General features: G+C 38.6%; 2 protein-coding genes across 2 annotated transcripts; one reads left to right on the forward strand and one right to left on the reverse strand.

Annotated features, from left to right (window-relative positions):
* Positions 1-8,625: 8,625 nt before the first annotated feature.
* On the reverse strand, positions 8,626-12,846 carry tppp2 (tubulin polymerization-promoting protein family member 2). Its single transcript, XM_034081980.2, has 4 exons — positions 12,652-12,846; positions 11,531-11,722; positions 10,856-11,009; positions 8,626-10,323 (listed from the first exon to the last, which is right to left on the reverse strand). The coding sequence occupies exons 2-4, from the start codon at positions 11,719-11,721 to the stop codon at positions 10,132-10,134; spliced, it is 537 nt and encodes a 178-aa protein (XP_033937871.1). The 5' UTR covers position 11,722; positions 12,652-12,846; the 3' UTR covers positions 8,626-10,131.
* Positions 12,847-14,757: 1,911 nt separating this feature from the next.
* On the forward strand, positions 14,758-17,463 carry ftr84 (finTRIM family, member 84). Its single transcript, XM_034094709.1, has 7 exons — positions 14,758-15,330; positions 15,446-15,541; positions 15,730-15,963; positions 16,220-16,376; positions 16,476-16,532; positions 16,692-16,745; positions 16,922-17,463. Exons 1-7 carry the CDS (start codon positions 14,758-14,760, stop codon positions 17,461-17,463), a joined length of 1,713 nt encoding a protein of 570 aa, XP_033950600.1.
* Positions 17,464-18,021: the final 558 nt, after the last annotated feature.

Genomic DNA, 18,021 nt, shown 5'->3' on the forward strand with positions numbered 1-18,021 from the left:
TTCCTGTTTGGAATAGTGTGCCGTCGATGGGTTTCATTCCATTTTAAAGTCCTTTTTGACGCTCTGTGTAAACTTTGCGCAATCCACCATCCAATCACAGAGGTTGAGGACTGATCACGGGGTTTGTCAAGCTAAGCACATGGTGTAGTCCCAAACGATAGCTGAGAATTCTGGGTAGTGTAGTGTCTTCGGCCATCCTAAAACTCAGAAAAAACATTTGTTTCTCCGAATCGAAGGGGGAAAATACAAAAGCATTGTACACAATTCAAACCAATCAATGTTGTGTAATTAACAAGGATAATCTGGTGTTTTTTAGTCGATGAGTAGTGCAGATATCACTGTAAAATCAATCGACAGTAAGGAGAATACTTACTTCCGGGTGTACAATTCTCCGTTATCCAATGGACGCTCGTAATACAATAGAGGGGACATGATCATTATCTTTTAAATAACGTTAACTAAAGGGAACAATCTATTTGACACAGCTGAAGCTCTGGCCTTCCTTAAAAACTAACTAATTTAATAAAAATCACAGTTGTATTACACACAATGCAGTTTTTTGAGAACAAAAATTCGTAACTAATGTAATTTTTACATTCTGACGAAAAATAAAAATAATTATGAATACAAATAAAATAAAAGAAGCCTCCCGTGAGTTACTACAAGCTATAAAGTAGATTTAAAAAACGTTTTATAGAATAAAAGCTCACTGCGGGACGTTGTAGAAATGCGTGTGTGCACCACGACAAAGGAGCCTCATTCACTTTACATAGGGGTTGTTTGCGTGGTGCCGACACGTAAATGTACAGTAACAAAGTTCGTGACTCCACCACGCATTGTGGTGTTAAGGAGTCGTGGTGGAGTCACGCATTCTGGTGAGATCAGGTTGGCTCAGTAAGTGTCAGAGTAAGCTATTCCAAGCCCAGCATGGAATGCTGCTATCATTCATGCTATTAAATACACCTTTGCTTTTTCTGTGAAAAATGCCTATTAGAAATGTAGCATCAGACCACTGCAATGAATTATAACAAATACTAAACCTGATACACATTCTTAATTACTTGTATTATTGTTTTCCTAACAATATGACATTGACTTAACTAATTCTTGTTCAATGGGCAGAATCTTGATCAATATTGCACTTAATCTGTTTCCATTCAAACTGTATAACAGAGATGGTTTTTATAAGTTGGTTCTACTTGTTTATATAGCATTAGCTAAATGGCCTCCACCAGCAGCCCAAAGCAAGAACATGTTTGTTGAGTTGAATCAATGTTTTGAGTTGCCTCTAAGCAAAGAGGTTTCTGGTAAGCAGCGATATATTTTAGTTTTAGGTCCAGACCTTGTGAAAGGGCAATGAGAGTTGTGCAACTCGATATATTTGCATAAATAACCATTCTAAACATGAACAGTGTATTTTTATACATTACATTGTGCAAAAAACGTTTACTTTATGATGGTAACGTGTACTTGATCAAAACAATATTTTCACTGCGATTGAAAAGCTGTTTACTGTACTATGTTTTTGATCCACATTCAGATGTTTCAATTATCTTAGTTCATCCTCCCAAATACAGCCTTTTGTTGCTTCTATAGTTGTCTGTTAAGTAAAGGTATATTTAAAATGTCCTTTCTTTATACATTCACTAAGCTTATCTGTGTTTGAACCCAATGTGAGATTGTTTTTGTCTAATATGAAATAATACATAAAGCATTGATCCATTGCTTATGTTTGAAACAGGAAGTGTTGCATCTCAACATAGCAGTGTCTCTCTGAAGAGAGAGCCAATTAGAGCTGATCAGCAACAGCTGTGCCACCTGCATGATGGGCACAGACAGATGGTATTTAACCTGACATGCGGCACAGACAGCATTTTCTCCTGTTGACTGAAGCGATGGGAACTGTTTGGGCCTTGATTATTTGTGTGCTGACGGTTTGGCTTGCCAAAGGTATTTATTAGTGATGGGCAAATTAAGCTTTGAATGAAGCATCGAACCACTTGGACAATTGTTTCGAAAATAGGTTAATTTCTCGAAGCTTCAGTTACAGCGACCTCTCCTGGCGAAGTGCAAGGCTGCAGTGGGTTTAACGTATCTTTGCCTTGAAAAATATCCGATGCACCCACACACTAAGACTGAATATCATGTTATATTTGCAATTAAGGATTGATAATTGTGTGTATTGGGTTATTGAGAAGAGAGTGCTGGAAAAGGTGGCATTGTTTGGGTGTGCTTGTGTAATTATGGCAGGTGGTGATTATGTGGGATGGGGAACACTCAAATATCTTTATTGAGGTAGCCTACATTATTCTTTTAATTTAGTATTTTTCTAAAGACATTTTCTTTGGCCGGAGAGGGCCTTTTATCAGTTATAATATTAAAGTTGAAAAGTGGGCAATGATTAAAAGTTCATCCAATCCAGGATTTGAACCAGTTGCACAGGGTACGTCAAGGCCTGTGGGCCGCCTGCTCTATCCACTGGGCTATCTATTCTTTAAGCTTGTAGACATTCTCATAATTGCGCGGAGACACAGACTCACAAATGTCTTGCAAATGTTAAGTGAACAGCAACTTTAGTTCCCTTAAAGTCGTGCAGAAAATAATTTAATACCAAATGTAAATACTGTGACACCAAGGATGCAATAAATTCTCTATAATATGTGCCTGTTGACAAATATATGAATCAGAGGCATCAGTTGAACAAATGCAACTTTTAAACATGTCCTTTAACGGATCAAAAGTGTTTCACCACACAGGGGCACCAATAACCTGATGGCTGGTGACACTTTCGAAGAGGCTTTAAATGAAATTGTGGCTGCTGTGGCAGACCTTCCGATTACCTTCAACGGGAGAAACCTGACTTTCTCAGACAACCTGACCGTGAGCAACAACGTCAATGTGTCCGATGCCAACAGCAACCTGACTTTGACACGACACACAGGTGGCCGATAATAACAATAGTAATCCCAAAGACAAGGAGCCGCATGTTGGCCATGGAACATGGAAACTTGAGGAAGAGCGACGTACTGTGTTGGGCAACAGCGAGGCGTCAGCAGTGAACAGCAACATGACACAATGTTCATTTTGCATTGAAGAAGTTTCTGCATGGGTCAAATAATAGGACAATGCTCCCATCTGCTGGAAATGTATTGAAACATCATACCTATTTATCATACAGAGGGGAAATGTACATTGTTACAGCGTAAAAGAGCCAAAGACAGCTTAATGTTACCTAAGCATGCATACAAAAAAAGTACTACGGATAAAAAAAAATTATAATCAAAAAGTTACAAATTTTACAAAAATAATAAACAAGTTGCTCATTTTACAAAAAATACACATCCTGTAACAGTTCTGTGTATTTAGCAGCCAGGTATAAATTGCACAGTTTTTAATGGCATATGTATTGCACATAGATGGTATTTAACAACAAGAGGTGTTATACAGTAGTGTGTGTGTGTGTGTGTGTGTGTGTGTGTGTGTGTGTGTGTGTGTGTGTGTGTGTGTGTGTGTGTGTGTGTGTGTGTGTGTGTGTGTGTGTGTGTGTGTGTGTGTGTGTGTGTGTGTGTGTGTGTGTGTGTGTGTGTGTGTGTGTGTGTGTGTGTGTGTGTGTGTGTGTGTGTGTGTGTGTGTGTGTGTGTGTGTGTGGGTGGGTGCAACACGTTCTCACTCCCATCCCGTCATATATTGACGGACGGTCAGGGCCCCTCCCCGTCGCTATATTACATACAGGGTACCCCTTGCCCGTCAGGCTTCTACGGGCAGGGCGTCCCATAGACCTTCATTGCGGACAGCGGACCCCTTGACCGTCAGGCTTCTACGGGCAGGGCGTCCCATAGACCTTCATAATGCCTATTGTAAGGTTCATTTGGCCATTAAAATGCGTTTTCATGTCATTTTATGCGAGTAATGAGTTTTTATTTCTGATTATTTGTGCAGTACATGTACATGATGTTTAGTTTGCTAGTTATGACGAAGATTACTTCATGAATCTGTACACATTCATGGTTGCTAAGGTGGTTGCTATGGACGCTGCAACAGCTCCCAGACCACGTGATCAACAACAATGGCCGACCTTCGTGTTATTCTCGGTGGAAAATGCCTATTTTAAGGTTCATTTGGCCATTAAAATGCGTTTTGATGTCATTGTATGCGAGTAATGAGTTTTTATTTCTGATTATTTGTGCAGTACATGTACATGATGTTTAGTTTGCTAGTTATGACGAAGATTACTTCATGAATGCTAACGTTTTTTAGGTGGAAATGTGTTTTTTCACAGCAAAGTCACCCTCTGTACTTGGACTTATTAGGAGAATCTAAAGGCAAGAACATCCCAAATATTAATTTAGGTCTTTATTGTAGACCTTTAGTGTTGCCGTCTGTGAGGAAAATGGGGCTCAGAGCCTCGTATTTTTAAAATCTTTTTCTCCTTCTAATTTGTTATTCTTTTCAAAATAACACACTGTTATTTACTCACCAATAACACACAATTATCCTTGCTTTTATTTATTGGTTTAATTCCATAATCTCGGTCTTTTTTGGCGTTCGTCAGGAACTGAATTTCAAAATAGAAATAACCGGAAACAGACGTAGGCCTATAAGGGACATTTCGAGCATCATTGCTATTGTCAACATTTTTGAGTTTAGGATGGCCGAAGACACTACACTACCCATAATCCCCAGCTATCGTTTAGGACTACAGTCCCCGTGATTACTCTTCAAGGTCTGGGATTGGATGTTGGAGTGGCAGTGCGCCAAGGTTACGCCGAGCGTCAAACAGCTGTTTGAAATGGAACGAAACCTCGCCAGACTATCCAACTGGAATTGAAGGCCCCCCCAGAACTACACACTACACTATGTGTTTCGCAAAATGTTCTATGGGACGTCTCTACTGAACGTTTTCGTTTTTCCCACAATTAGAAGTTGCCAGTATTAAACACATTGGTGTTATCAAATGTAAAACATATAATTAATAAATGGGTGAAAATCGCTGTCCATAATGCGCAGCATCAATATATAGCATTAATATATACCCACATGACAGCTCATTGATACTTTGTAATTCTACTCCACTACAATTCAGAGGTTAACCTGGTATTTTTACTCCACTACACTTATTTGAGTTACTTTGCAGATTCTGATTAATGATGTGAAATATAAACAACCCTTAAATCAGACTTTAGTTACACCTGAGTAAAATTCAGGGAAGGTGATTGTCAAGTGCCAACAATCAGGAGAGATATTTGATAGTTGGTGCTTGAGAAGACTAAATATGTATCTGCAATTGACATTAATGGAAATGAGTAATAAAGTATATTAATTACTCGTTATTCTCTACTAATAGTTAATTAAAGACTATATATTATGGCTATTTTGCACATCCCTTTCAAGATTTCAAGATTTTAAAGGTGTATTGACATATCATATACACAACTACGGGGTTGTTATGCAATGAATGAAAAACTTGGGTCACAGGTTCCTCAACAGTGCATTACAAGACATCTATCAATATGTGTGTACCTCCACCATTAAACTGTCATATTCTGCACATTTCTTATTCTATCTACATACATAAGAGTATAATCCATATGTATAATATCAGTTAAAATAAGTGCTTCAACATAGTTAACATTGCAGGAAAGCAATATATTAGACGTTAAGTACTTTGTCAGGCTTAATATTTATCTGTAGATAGATACCCCCAAAGTTTTTTTCTTATTTAAAAGAAGACCTTAATCTGTTATTTAATGTTTAAATAAAGGTTAATTCGTTTTTCTGTTTTGCACCTTCATATCGTTGTACATCCTGCACTAAACTGTTTTATTGTAGAGATCACTTATAGTATCTTCTTGATTTTTTATATTCTATATTTCTATCACAGACCTTCTACTTTCCCCCTATGAAAGTATGTACTCTTAATATTTTTTAATCAAATATAACACATAAAAACAATAATTCAATAACGTGCTTTAACCACTAGGCGGTGCACACAAGGTACACACAGCCATAATAACTTTGTATTATTAGTGTAGTACAACATCTGAAGATGTGTAGTTTTATTTATGCTTTCACATAATTTTACAGCATATTGCTATACTATTTCAGACTCAGTATTTACATTATTACATTCAAAATTCAATCCAATTCAAATCAGTAATATCTTTAAAAACTACAAGTCCTTTTATATCAGCTGTGCACCGTTATGGTGTAAATATAACCTATCTATGAATTATATCAAATGTAAAAGTCAGCCGAATTAGTGTTGATACTGCAAGGAGACGTATTGTGTGAAGAGAAATTGAAGATGTTTTTTAATTGTTGATATATTTATGATCCACGTCAAGTGTAGTAAGGGCTGTGCTGGTTATATAGCCTGAACGCTGCAGGAAGGAAGGACCTGCGGTATCTCTCAGTGAGACAGCGGGGGTGCAGCAGCCTGTTGCTGAAGGAGCTGCAGAGTGCAGACAGGGAAGGCTTCTCAATTATCAAATGCTCCCTCCTCGACTCCCCTCCTCGACTCCTAATGACGACAGGAGGCACAGCAGCATGTCTAATGGACAGATGTGTTCATGACGACTTATATATTTACTTTTAATTCATTCACAGTGCGGTATAATGAGACAATAACAGGCTACAGATGCAGACACACACACACACACACACACATACACACACATATATTTATATAATATACAATTTCAAAATCAAACAAGTATGAGAGCTCACTCTCATAATATCGTAACACAATCAGAGACTGGATACATCTAACTAACTAATCAGAAGAACGGAGACTAAAACAGCAATGTAGAGATGAATCAGATGACTAAACATGATCTAAACATTTATTTTAAGATATATATTTTTTGTATATTTTTGGAATTATTATATGAATTACTTTTTGCTGACAATAGGTGACGAGTCGCCACTGATTGTAACAAATAAAAAATGCAGGACTACAAACGGAGTTTATCAACATCATTCTTAATAGCCTCAAACTGAATTAATCTACACAACAAAAGAACACTGACATATTTCATGCTATATCGTGTAAATGTGGAGGGGGGTGCAGAAGTATAACCTCTGTGTGGTTAAAGTGTGAAAAAGAGCATGATAGACCATGAAGGTGTGAAGAAAGCTCACTCTGTTATGAAACTTTCCTGTGCTTACTCATTATTAGAAACATTAAAATATGTCTGATTGTCTGATTGTTTTCACCTGTTGCCCTTGTATTTCTGCCTCCCCTGCCCAGCTGTGTCTTTTCCTGTGATTACCCTTCTTTGTATTTAGTCTTCCCCTGTCTCCTGGTCGGTTCATTGTCTTTCCTGTCACCCTTCATGTTTGTCACGGTTAGTTTTGTCTGGATGCTACCTCGTGTTACCTACTCTTTGGATTCATGGTTTTGTTAAGTATTTCTCATTGTCAACAGCTTTTTTTTGTAAATAAAGCTCACTTTTTGTTACATTTTGAAACCCGCTTCCCTTTTTAAACTGCATTTGGGTCCTTTTCCCGAATCGTAACAGTATTTCTGAGGCATACGTTTATATGATCATTATAGGTATAACAAAATAAGAGAATAAATGACAAACAGGTATGAAACAAGAATACAGTTTAAAAGGGGAGTGATTTCAAAAATATCCATAAAGAAATAGAAAATCGGTTGACAGTTATGTTTCATATGGGTGTTGAGAGATGTGTCCATAGATCTCTAAATGTTGCTCTCAAAGTGCACCAGATTGATGCATTTAATTTAAATATTTTTTTAAAAATCCGAGCATGCCCCCGGACCCCCCTAGAGGATGTTAGGACCACCCCCACTTATAAAATCGCACTTTACCTCTGCCTACACCTATATGCCGTGAGCTGATTATCGAGCCTTCATTGTAACAGTCACGGGTACACTGTGCGTGGAGAGTGTTGCAGTAGAAAATTCAACTGTAGCCCGGTAATGGGAAACCCTACATGTTTGAGCACCCTCTATGAAACGTTAAGCTACCCCACAGCACCCCCAAAAGAAAATCTCTGGCGCCGCCACTGCGTGCTGTCAAAAGCTGCTTCATAATTTTGGTTATTTTGGTCATAATCCCTGCTTGAATGTTTGTTTGCTGTGGTCCACCACACAAACACTCATTTGCAGGCACTTGCGGCGGTGGTGGCGAAGTCGATAGGGACTTAGCTCGGCAACTGGAAGGTCACCAGTTCAAGTCCCGTTAAGACCAAGTGCTACCGAGGTGTCCCTGAGCAAAGCATCGTTCCCTAGACTGCTCCTCGGGCGCTGTTAAAAATGGCCCACTGCTCCTAACACTAGGATGGGTCAAATGCAGAGAAACAATTTCCCCACGGAGATTAATACAATATATACAATACATATACAATATACATCATTCAGGTTGGCGGATAGGATCATTTAGTTTGATGGCTATGATAAGCCTTCTGCACCTATTGGAAACTGATGGCACCGGATCAAAGAAGGTCATACAGTAGGAGATAAACACAACTCCAAATGCTTAATATTTGTAATTAAAATATGCTGGATGTGCAACAAGTAATTTTACCATATCAACTTTATAAGGTGATCATTTATGTTTACATGAAAACACACAAGTGATTGCTCCACAAATGTTCTACTATATTCCATTCTTTATTTGATTATTTCTTCATTATGTATTAAGATCACAGTGATTATATGCAGTGATAGTGCACGGGTTGAGCATGGAAATGCAGAGAATACAGTTGATTATGGTGTTCAATGGCACAAAACCCAGGTGATGCTTATCAGCTCAGGCCTATTGTGTGAGACGTGGAGGAGGTAAGCCATTTTTTTAAAACATGTGCATCATACAAGAGCATTAAAATGGTTCCTCAGGATCCTTCATAAATGCCATCAGTATCATATGACAAGGTGGGCCCAGAATAAAAGTGAATATTGAGTGTTTATTGTTCTACAAGGGCCCATTGTGTTGTGGTATCCCAGTTATCTTTTGAAATCAGCCAGCTAGCTTTAAGTCAGGGTTAGTCACTGATAACATTTACACAAAAAAACTGTCAAAAACTGTCAATAATGTTAATCCACTCCTGTTGTTTTCCGTTTGCTTAAGTGTATTGTGTAGTATATAAGCTCACAAAGATTGTTAAAAAAAACTAAATATTTCACTTTAATACGTCTACAGTATATGAATGTCATGGATGGCAGAGGTATGTAAAATATGTATAATAGCACACAGTTTACATTGTACACTTGCTTAGAAACCAGTGTGCACTGTAAAAGCTCCAGGATCTTAAATGTGGTTTGAGAGGATTAATAAAATGTATACTCTTACAATGTATGACTCTTAAGATTCTCACATTCACTTCTATAACACATCTTTCAACCTTACATGACTTTGGAGGAAAATAAAATTGCATGAAAAGATACATTATATGAGCATCAACAATCACAGCATAATGTTGTCACTAGTTTATAAATGGATTAAACATGATGTATCCTGTACCGTAGCTTCATCAGTTCAGTATGATAACACTGTTTGTTACATGTTTCTCTTGTTAATGTAGTTGTCATTTAAATATATGAATATATACCATGAATATTTGGGAGTGTTTGGTCCTGTAGCTACGTGATAAGCTTAGCAAGTGTGGTTTCTTGAAACCAGCAAAGGTCCATTACATCAAGCTAGTGGGAATAGCAGCACATTACTGCATAGCAAAGCATTCATGCTAGCGGCTACATCAATACTAAGGCACACAGTTTCTATAAAGCATGCTTGATTAGAAGTACAGTTTTATCTTTTGATCCCTGTAGTATCATCGTGTACAGAACACTATCACATATTCATGCTTCATCTCATTAAACATTTGTGTACTTACGGCATAGTGTTTTGAATATCTTAAAATTATTTTCAGGAAATCATGAATTTAAGTTATTCATCCTGCTTGTCACTTGTGAAAACCTTGAAACTCCAATTATATATAGTTGTGTTTTTACGGACCCAATAAGTATTATAATTGCGATAGGCCCAAAAAACTACAGTATATTTGTTCCTTCTTAAAAAAAATAAGATTCAATTAATTAAATGTTTCTTTAACATCTCCTGATTTTAAGTTAGTGAACAATGTTTCCATAATGTGTCAGCATAATTATGCGTCCTTCACTTTTTCATCATAACTGCCGCTGCCCTTGTAGGCCCCCACGTAGCCACTGTCGTCTGGGTCGTCCGCGCGCCCGACCTTTCCTTTTCCTTTGCCTGACTCGTCAAACCGCTCCTTGTGAGCTCCAGTGTACTTTGTGGTGTCGGTCAGTCTGTCCACTGCTGCTGCCTTTGCCACTTTCTAAAAACAATAGAAGAGTTAACAAAGTAGTCATTTCAATCAAACACAACACATGCACTTTTCTATTCATTTATTTTATTTAATCATTTATTTAACAGGGACAGTGCACATTAATCAACATTTCTGTAAATGTGCCAGAGTTAGCCAAGAGGCTATCTTTCATCTGTAGTCCCTGCACAGATTTTTTAAGTCACCCCAAAGACACATTTAAAATTTCAATATTTATAAAGTGTAAAAATAAACAAATTATATTGTTATATAGCTTTGGCACCATCCAGTGGTTTAACCAATAATGACTCCAGCAGAAAACAATGCACATTACTGTTTTTGCCATGGCACAGATCTGGTAAGATATGCAAACTTCATAAATCTCACTCAAACAAAGATTGAAGTCCTTCTAGTTTATTGCCTTAAACTTACTTAATTTATTGGTTGTTTATTTTAGTGGGGGTTGTGTCGAGAAAGAACAATTCCACATTGTTGAATGTGGAAAGGTGAGGTGTGTGGAGGTTAGATCTGATTAAATACTCACAGTGACTCCGATGTTCGCAGGCTCCTTGCCAACAATGAGACTATAGAGCTGCTGAAGTGACTCCTCTTTGCTCTTCCCTTTAAAACGTTTGGGAGCCAACTCTGTCAGGGCCTGGTTGAACTGCTCAAATGTGATTACCCGAGCTGACTTGGCCCTGAGGAAACAAAAAAACAGGTTTCCAAATGTTTTCTAAATAAAAGTAACAAAATTATATAAATCATGTGTTGTGCCTATTATTAAAACGCCATGAGGCTAGCAAAGGAAGGGGGCTACAGTAGCTATAGATGCTCATATTGCTAAGAGGATCAATCGGTGACCCCCTGACTGTTTCCTCTGCGCCACCAATGAGGTTAACATTCAGGGGTTTTAGTGAAATGTTTTTATTTAACATTGAATGGATTCCCATGAAATGTAGTATAAACATGGTGTCGAGAGGATGAATTGACTTTGATGATATCCCACCTCCCATCCAGCATCCTGGGGTCATCAGGTACATATTTGTATTTACTCCATAGTTTGGTTTACGACATCTTTCTTAGCATGCTAAGATTAGTATAGATGCATTTGTTTTAATAACAAAACAAATTAGTGACTGCATATTTTTTCGAAGTTCATGTTGGCATATGCACATCTTGGCTGTTTTAGCTGCATAGTTGGGCTTGACTGAAATCGTACTTGTTTTTGCTGAAAACGATGTCAACATCTGTAGTGGTGACGTTCTTGCCATCGATGATTTTGCAGTCCTTGCAGAGCTTAACAAAGTTTTTGCCGTTCATCTCCTTCCCTGTGGCCTTACTGTCTCCATGGACCGCAAACTTCTGGAAGGCGGTCTCCACCTCTGCTACTGACACTGTGCCCTCAGCCATACTGACAAATACACATACAAAATACATAATCAAAGTATAATGTTCACATATCAGTATAAAAAGATGAGAAAACGCCCTAACATAGCTGATGTTCACTTCCTATCCTTGTGAGTACATTTAGTAAAATGAAAGAACATCAATTCATGATGACTGAATTAGCTGATTGGTAGTCTGCTTGCCAAGAAATGGCTTCCATTAAGGTCAGTCGTAGTCAGTGAATGTTTCTCTCTCACTCTCTCTCTCACTCACACACACACACACACACACACACACACACACACACACACACACACACACACACACAGACACACTAAACGCAGACACACTTTCACATCCATCATTCATGTTCATGTTACTCAAGCTGCTCTCAGGCCAATTTAATTAAATCAACTCAATTTCCAAATGGCTCCTCTGCTGTTCATTCTGAACATGTTCCTTCTCTTTCTGTTCTCCATTTCTCTCACATACACACAAACGCACACCGACACACACTTGTACATAACTTGTGTCTGCTTTTTGCTAATAATTACGATTTACATTTGGTTAGGTTGGGCAATAAACAGACATAAAAAACAGATTTGTATGCAGAAATAAAAAAACATTTCACCTTTAGTTCAATAAATATAAAACATGTTCGTAAATGTCACTGGGGTTCAGTTCAGCATTTTGGCATCGTTTTATGTACTTTTGTAAATTACATTGACTCTTTTTGAAAATCTAATATTATGTTATTATTAGATTTACTGTATCTGAAAAAATCTCCTCATAAATATAACAAATTGATTGTCATTCCTGAGGCATGAAATAAGACATCTAGTGCATCTGTTAAATATTTAGTCATGCTCATCTGTTTTTGTTGCCGTAAAAATTGCCCTGTTGTTGTATTAGCTGCTCTGAACGGTGATGCTGAAGAGAGAGAGTAAAGCGTACCTGCTGCCGTGAATGGAAGGATGCACTCAAAATATTCAGGGAAATCCTGATTCGCGTACAGCTGCTCGACCTCTTCGTCTTCCTCCTCCTTCTTCTTCTTCTCCTTCTTCTTCTTCTTCTTCTTCTTCTTCTTCTTCTTCTTCTTCTTCTTCTTCTTCTTCTTCTTCTTCTTCTTCTTCTTCTCCTTCTTCTTCTTCTTCTCTCCTTCTTCTTCTTCTCTCCTTCTTCTTCTTCTTCTTCTTCTTCTTTCTTCTCTTCCGCTACTTCCCCCTGCCACTCCCAAGCTTTCTCACAATGACGACACAGATGATGAGATACAGAGAGGGAATAGGAGAGAGGGAAGGGGGAGGGGGATAGTACCGACCAGCACAATGACATCATGGGCACTCAGCTCTCATTAGCTCCTCGCACTGAGCACAGACTCTGCCTCTGTGGATAGATTTATCATCTTCCTTTCAATTAACTCATTTATTCATTTTGTCTCATATATTTCAAATGTCCTCTTGTAAAGTTCTGGGGCAGGTGCTTCATCATTTAAGATTAGTACACTATCCATTCATCCCTCTATGCACAACTCATCACTATCTGTCAAGCCCGCTCTCCATTGTTCTCCCACCCTCTTTCTTTCTCTCGTTTGTTCTCTCTTACTGTCATTGCCACAAGAGCACTCTTGTCTGGATAAAGATGAGAGCGGCCTTTCAAAGGACAAAGAGTACTGACAGCATGAAGCTGAAGGAAAGAGTATCCCTTCTCTTTGCTTGATACCAATCAAACTGAATACAAATACAAATGTTCCACACTGATGACATACTGTAGTGTGATCTAGATCTTGATCCTATTCCTGCATAATCATGTATATGCCACAACTGTAAAACACTTAAACAATACTCTTCCTTTAGTACTTACTAACTATCGACAACTATTTTACTAAACATCATCCTGCCATGTACAGTAATTTATACAGCATACTATTCTTACTAAGTAAATATGGCAGTCATTGAAGGTGACTGACATTTGGAAACATCAATCACTCCACAAGTACTCATTTGCATTAGTTATTCATTAAATCATCATTGCTTTAAATAAAAACATATATATATATATATATATTTGTATAATATTGTGTCAGTAATGTCAGTATGGCACTGCCTTGTTTTGCATTGTTTTTCAGGTTTCCAATGTGCCCCTGTGGTTACCCACATGGGATGTTCAGATGCACGGATGTTCGGATATTTGTTTACAGGATAAACAACACATGTTTTGACATCATGCACCACCATGAAACTCGCTGTGCAGTCAAATGGAAAACACAAATCACTTACTGGTCTCTGTGCTGTGTTTTTATGCAATTGGCAAGCACCTTGTGCTGACATAAGATGGTATGATGAACCTTGTTTTGTAAATGTATAAAATGTTGATGCTAAAACAGGATAAAGTGCTAAGGGTCATTCACATTTGAGTACAACATAAATATAAATGGTGGAACATGTTGACACCTCTTAAATAGGATTTCTCCACTAAGGAAGTTACGTTTTTGGTTCAGTTTGGTTTTGGTTGTTGGTTTCTCAGCAGGATCACGGATAAAAGCCACTGGCATGACATGTCATAATTCAATTGGTGGATAAGTCTAAACGGGCAAAGGGAGAAACCATTCAATGTTGGAGTTGATCATAATTCTTTAGTTATGGAAAGCTCCTTAGCACCGGTCTTCACTTTAGGGTTGTCTAGGTTTTAGTTTTTCTTCGCTGACAACTTGACCTTACTTTGTGAGTCAACCTGACATTCTTGTTTGTTTAGCAGATTCCATCATGGTAGCAGACCTCGGTACTTCCACTGAGATACTTGGAAAAGTGTTCTGTGGGAAGACATCACCTTGTGTTTACACTATAAACAAAGCCTTCCCTTAAATAAATATCACCAGAGAACAGCATTGTCTCTGGTTTGCAATGAAATTGTCGGATCACAGTAACCTGTACTTGGACTCTCTCTGGACCTAAAACACAACTTTACTTACCATGGCTTTGCACACTAAGTGATATTATTTTTGGGGGTTTGAGCTCGGACACAAATCAAGTTCATCTAATATTTGTCTGAATCAACATCATCATGGCTGAGTCTGGTTTCCCTTTACCACCAGAGGATTTCTGTGCGCTGTGTGCGGACACACTAAGAGACCCGGTCACCATCCCCTGTGGAGACACCTACTGCCTGGAGTGCATCACGGTCTACTGGGACCAGTTTGACCACATGGGTGTGTACAGGTGCCCACAGTGTCGCGCCACCTATACACCACGGCCTGCGCTTAAACAAAATCTTCCCAACGTGAACCAAGAGACACAACGCCAGCTCCCGGAGCTCACTCCTTTCCCCTACATGCAACGAGAATCTTTCTGCGATTTCTGTGTCGGCCATCGCAAAAAGGCTGTTAAGTCTTGCCTCATGTGCTTGGCCTATTATTGTGAAACTCATGTCAAGCCACATTACGAGTCATCCACCTTCAAGAGACACAAGCTGGTCGATGAGATGGGCCACCTGGACAGGAAAATATGCCCCCAGCATGAGAAAGGCCTCGAGCTGTTCTGTCGCACGGACCAAATGTGTATCTGTGTGCTGTGTACGGTCAGAGAGCACCGGAGCCACAACATTACCTCAGCAGAAGAAGAGCGCAACGAAAAACAAGTGAGTCTTCATTGTAAGTTAGTCGACCTTTGTAAACTCTGCCTTTTATGCACTGAATAAGATGGATGACATACTATGGTTGACAGAAGCCATCTAATTGCTGTTCTTCCAACAGAAAGTCCTGGTGGTCACCCAGTCTGAGGTCCAGTACATCATTCAGGAGAGGATGAAGGAGTTGCAGGAGCTCAAACATAATGTGGAAGTTCTCAAAGTAAGATTAGACATTTCCTGATTAAACATTACTGTTTTTGTACATTTAAAGATAGACATGTGATTTTAGATGATATACAATATACACATATGAGATATTTTACAATATTGTCCATGATAAGAGCATTTTGTATAGAATTGTCATTATCATGTGGTCTTACATTTGAAAAATATGTGTTTCCCTTTCAGAGTGGTGCCCAGCGAGCACAGGCAGAAAGTGATAAGACCTTTCATGAAATGCTGCAGGCGGTGGAGCGCTGGAAGGCTGAAATCCACCAGATGATAACAGCCAACATGCAGTCTGCGATGTCGCAGGCTGAGGGCTACGTGGACCGCCTGGAGCAGGAGATCCAGGAGCTACAGCGCAGAGGCGCAGAGCTCCGGCAGATCCTCGAAACAGAGGACAACATTCACTTTCTGCAGGTGCCAAAAGTATTCTTGTCTTCGCACTTCTGGCCTGTTTGCACATAATTCAATCAAATCTACACTTAATCTTGATGCTTTCTTTCCTAATAATGCTAACAGGACTAATATATTACAATGTATTTTACTTATATTGCTAAGGTTACGGTTCCTCAAGCAAAAGTGTAATGCATTTGACTTATTATATCTATTAAAAAGTCACTTTTTAGTCTGTCTTTTGGACTGTTTACTGGAGCCCCTATCTCCCGTTCAATAGAATTTTCCGACTCTGTGCATTCCTCCTGAAGCCATGGTGCCCAAAGTGCTCATCAACCCTCAGTTCTCCTTTGGAGAGATGAGCAAGACGGCCACGGAGATGAAGGAACATCTGGACAACATCTGTAAGAAGGAATTGAGCAAAATCTCCAAAACAGGTTTGTTTTTATTAGATCATTTTCACAAATATCTTTACGCTATGTCAACTTTAAAGCAGACCATTAACAGGCTAACATAATGCTGTATTTTCTTCACAGTTAGTGAAACCCCAGTGTACATACTTTTGCCAAGAAATGGAGACAAACGACTCAAAGGTACACATCTGTTTATTGAAAGATGCACAACTTTACCTATAAATACAGTTTTCAAACTTATATGATAATGTTATTCCCCCTTAGATTTATTTTACAAATAAACAATAAGACAAAATGTATCTCAAAATAATGTGGGTGTCCATGTTTTCATATCCATAGTTCCTTCCAGAGTTGATTTTCAGGAGCCAAAAACCAGGATGGACTTCTTAAGATGTGAGTAGTGTTAATTCATTCCTTGAAAACAACAATATGCTTTTATGTTTAGTAATGTAGTTTTATCAGGATGTGACTTGTAATTGTAGACTAATTCTAAAGTTAGTCTTTAACTTGATCTGGTCTTGGTCAATACAAATAATAAATGTGCATTGTGTATGTATGTCTTTGCTCAGACACCTGCAAGATGTCCTTTGATCCAAACACGGTCTATAAAGAGCTGGTCCTGTCCGAGGGCAACCAGAAGGTCATGCGGAAGAAAGCAGTCCAGTTTCACCCGGATCATCTAGAACGCTTTGATGGTTACTCGCAGGTGTTGTGCAAGGAGCCTTTTACTGGTTTCAGGTTTTACTGGGAGGCAGAGTGGAGTGGCGAGTTTTCCATCGGGGTGGCCTACAAGAGCATCAGTCGCAAAGGGAAGAACTCGCACAGCCTGCTGGGCTACAACGACAAGTCCTGGAGTCTCCTCTGCTCCGATTCAGGCTACTCTGCCTGGCACAACAAAGTAAACAGAGACCTTCCTGAAGCTCCCAGAGGCACACGGATTGGTGTGTACCTGGATTATGCCGGAAACACTGTGGCCTTTTACTCGGTATCAGAGACCATGGCACTGATCCACAGATTCAAAGCTCAGTTCAGTGAGCCTTTGTATGCTGGTTTTGGTGTGGGCTCGTCTGTAACCCTCTGCCAGCAAAAGAAAAAGGCAAAGCCTTACTAAAGTAAAGAAATAAATGAGGGAAGTTAAATTCAATCGTGAAGGGTATTAACTCTGCAGCACTATCACATATTGACTGAACTTTACAATGCAAAGACATGGTTGTTGTTTTTAACCCCTCTCTTAAACAAATGTAATGTTGTTTTGACCACACTCAGCATGTTCCTGTAACATTTGATAATAATGTTTCAACTTAATTCAACTTCCTGTTTTATATTTTATATATCGATGTAATGCAGTGACCAAGTGTATTAAAGGCCTATCTTAAGCTTTAATCATTATGCATTGGCTAAAATAATCTTCGGATACATGAGTTGTGTTTATATTTGTGATTGTATGAACAGTAAAAAAAATAATCTCCATGCTTTTGTTTTAAGTTTTAGTGTCTTGATCTACATTCATAATAAAGGTGGGAAGCGATAACATCAAACTTAAAAAACACATTGCAGCATGAGGAGACAGTATTATTTTTGTATCATTTTCAAATACCATCAATTGATTCATATTTTACAAAAAATGTAAACAAAGTTATAGTATATGATTGTTTAGTTATAGTATATG

Source organism: Pseudochaenichthys georgianus, chromosome 1 (genome assembly GCF_902827115.2).
Source record: "Pseudochaenichthys georgianus chromosome 1, fPseGeo1.2, whole genome shotgun sequence".
In the NCBI taxonomy this organism is placed as follows: Eukaryota; Metazoa; Chordata; class Actinopteri; order Perciformes; family Channichthyidae; genus Pseudochaenichthys; species Pseudochaenichthys georgianus.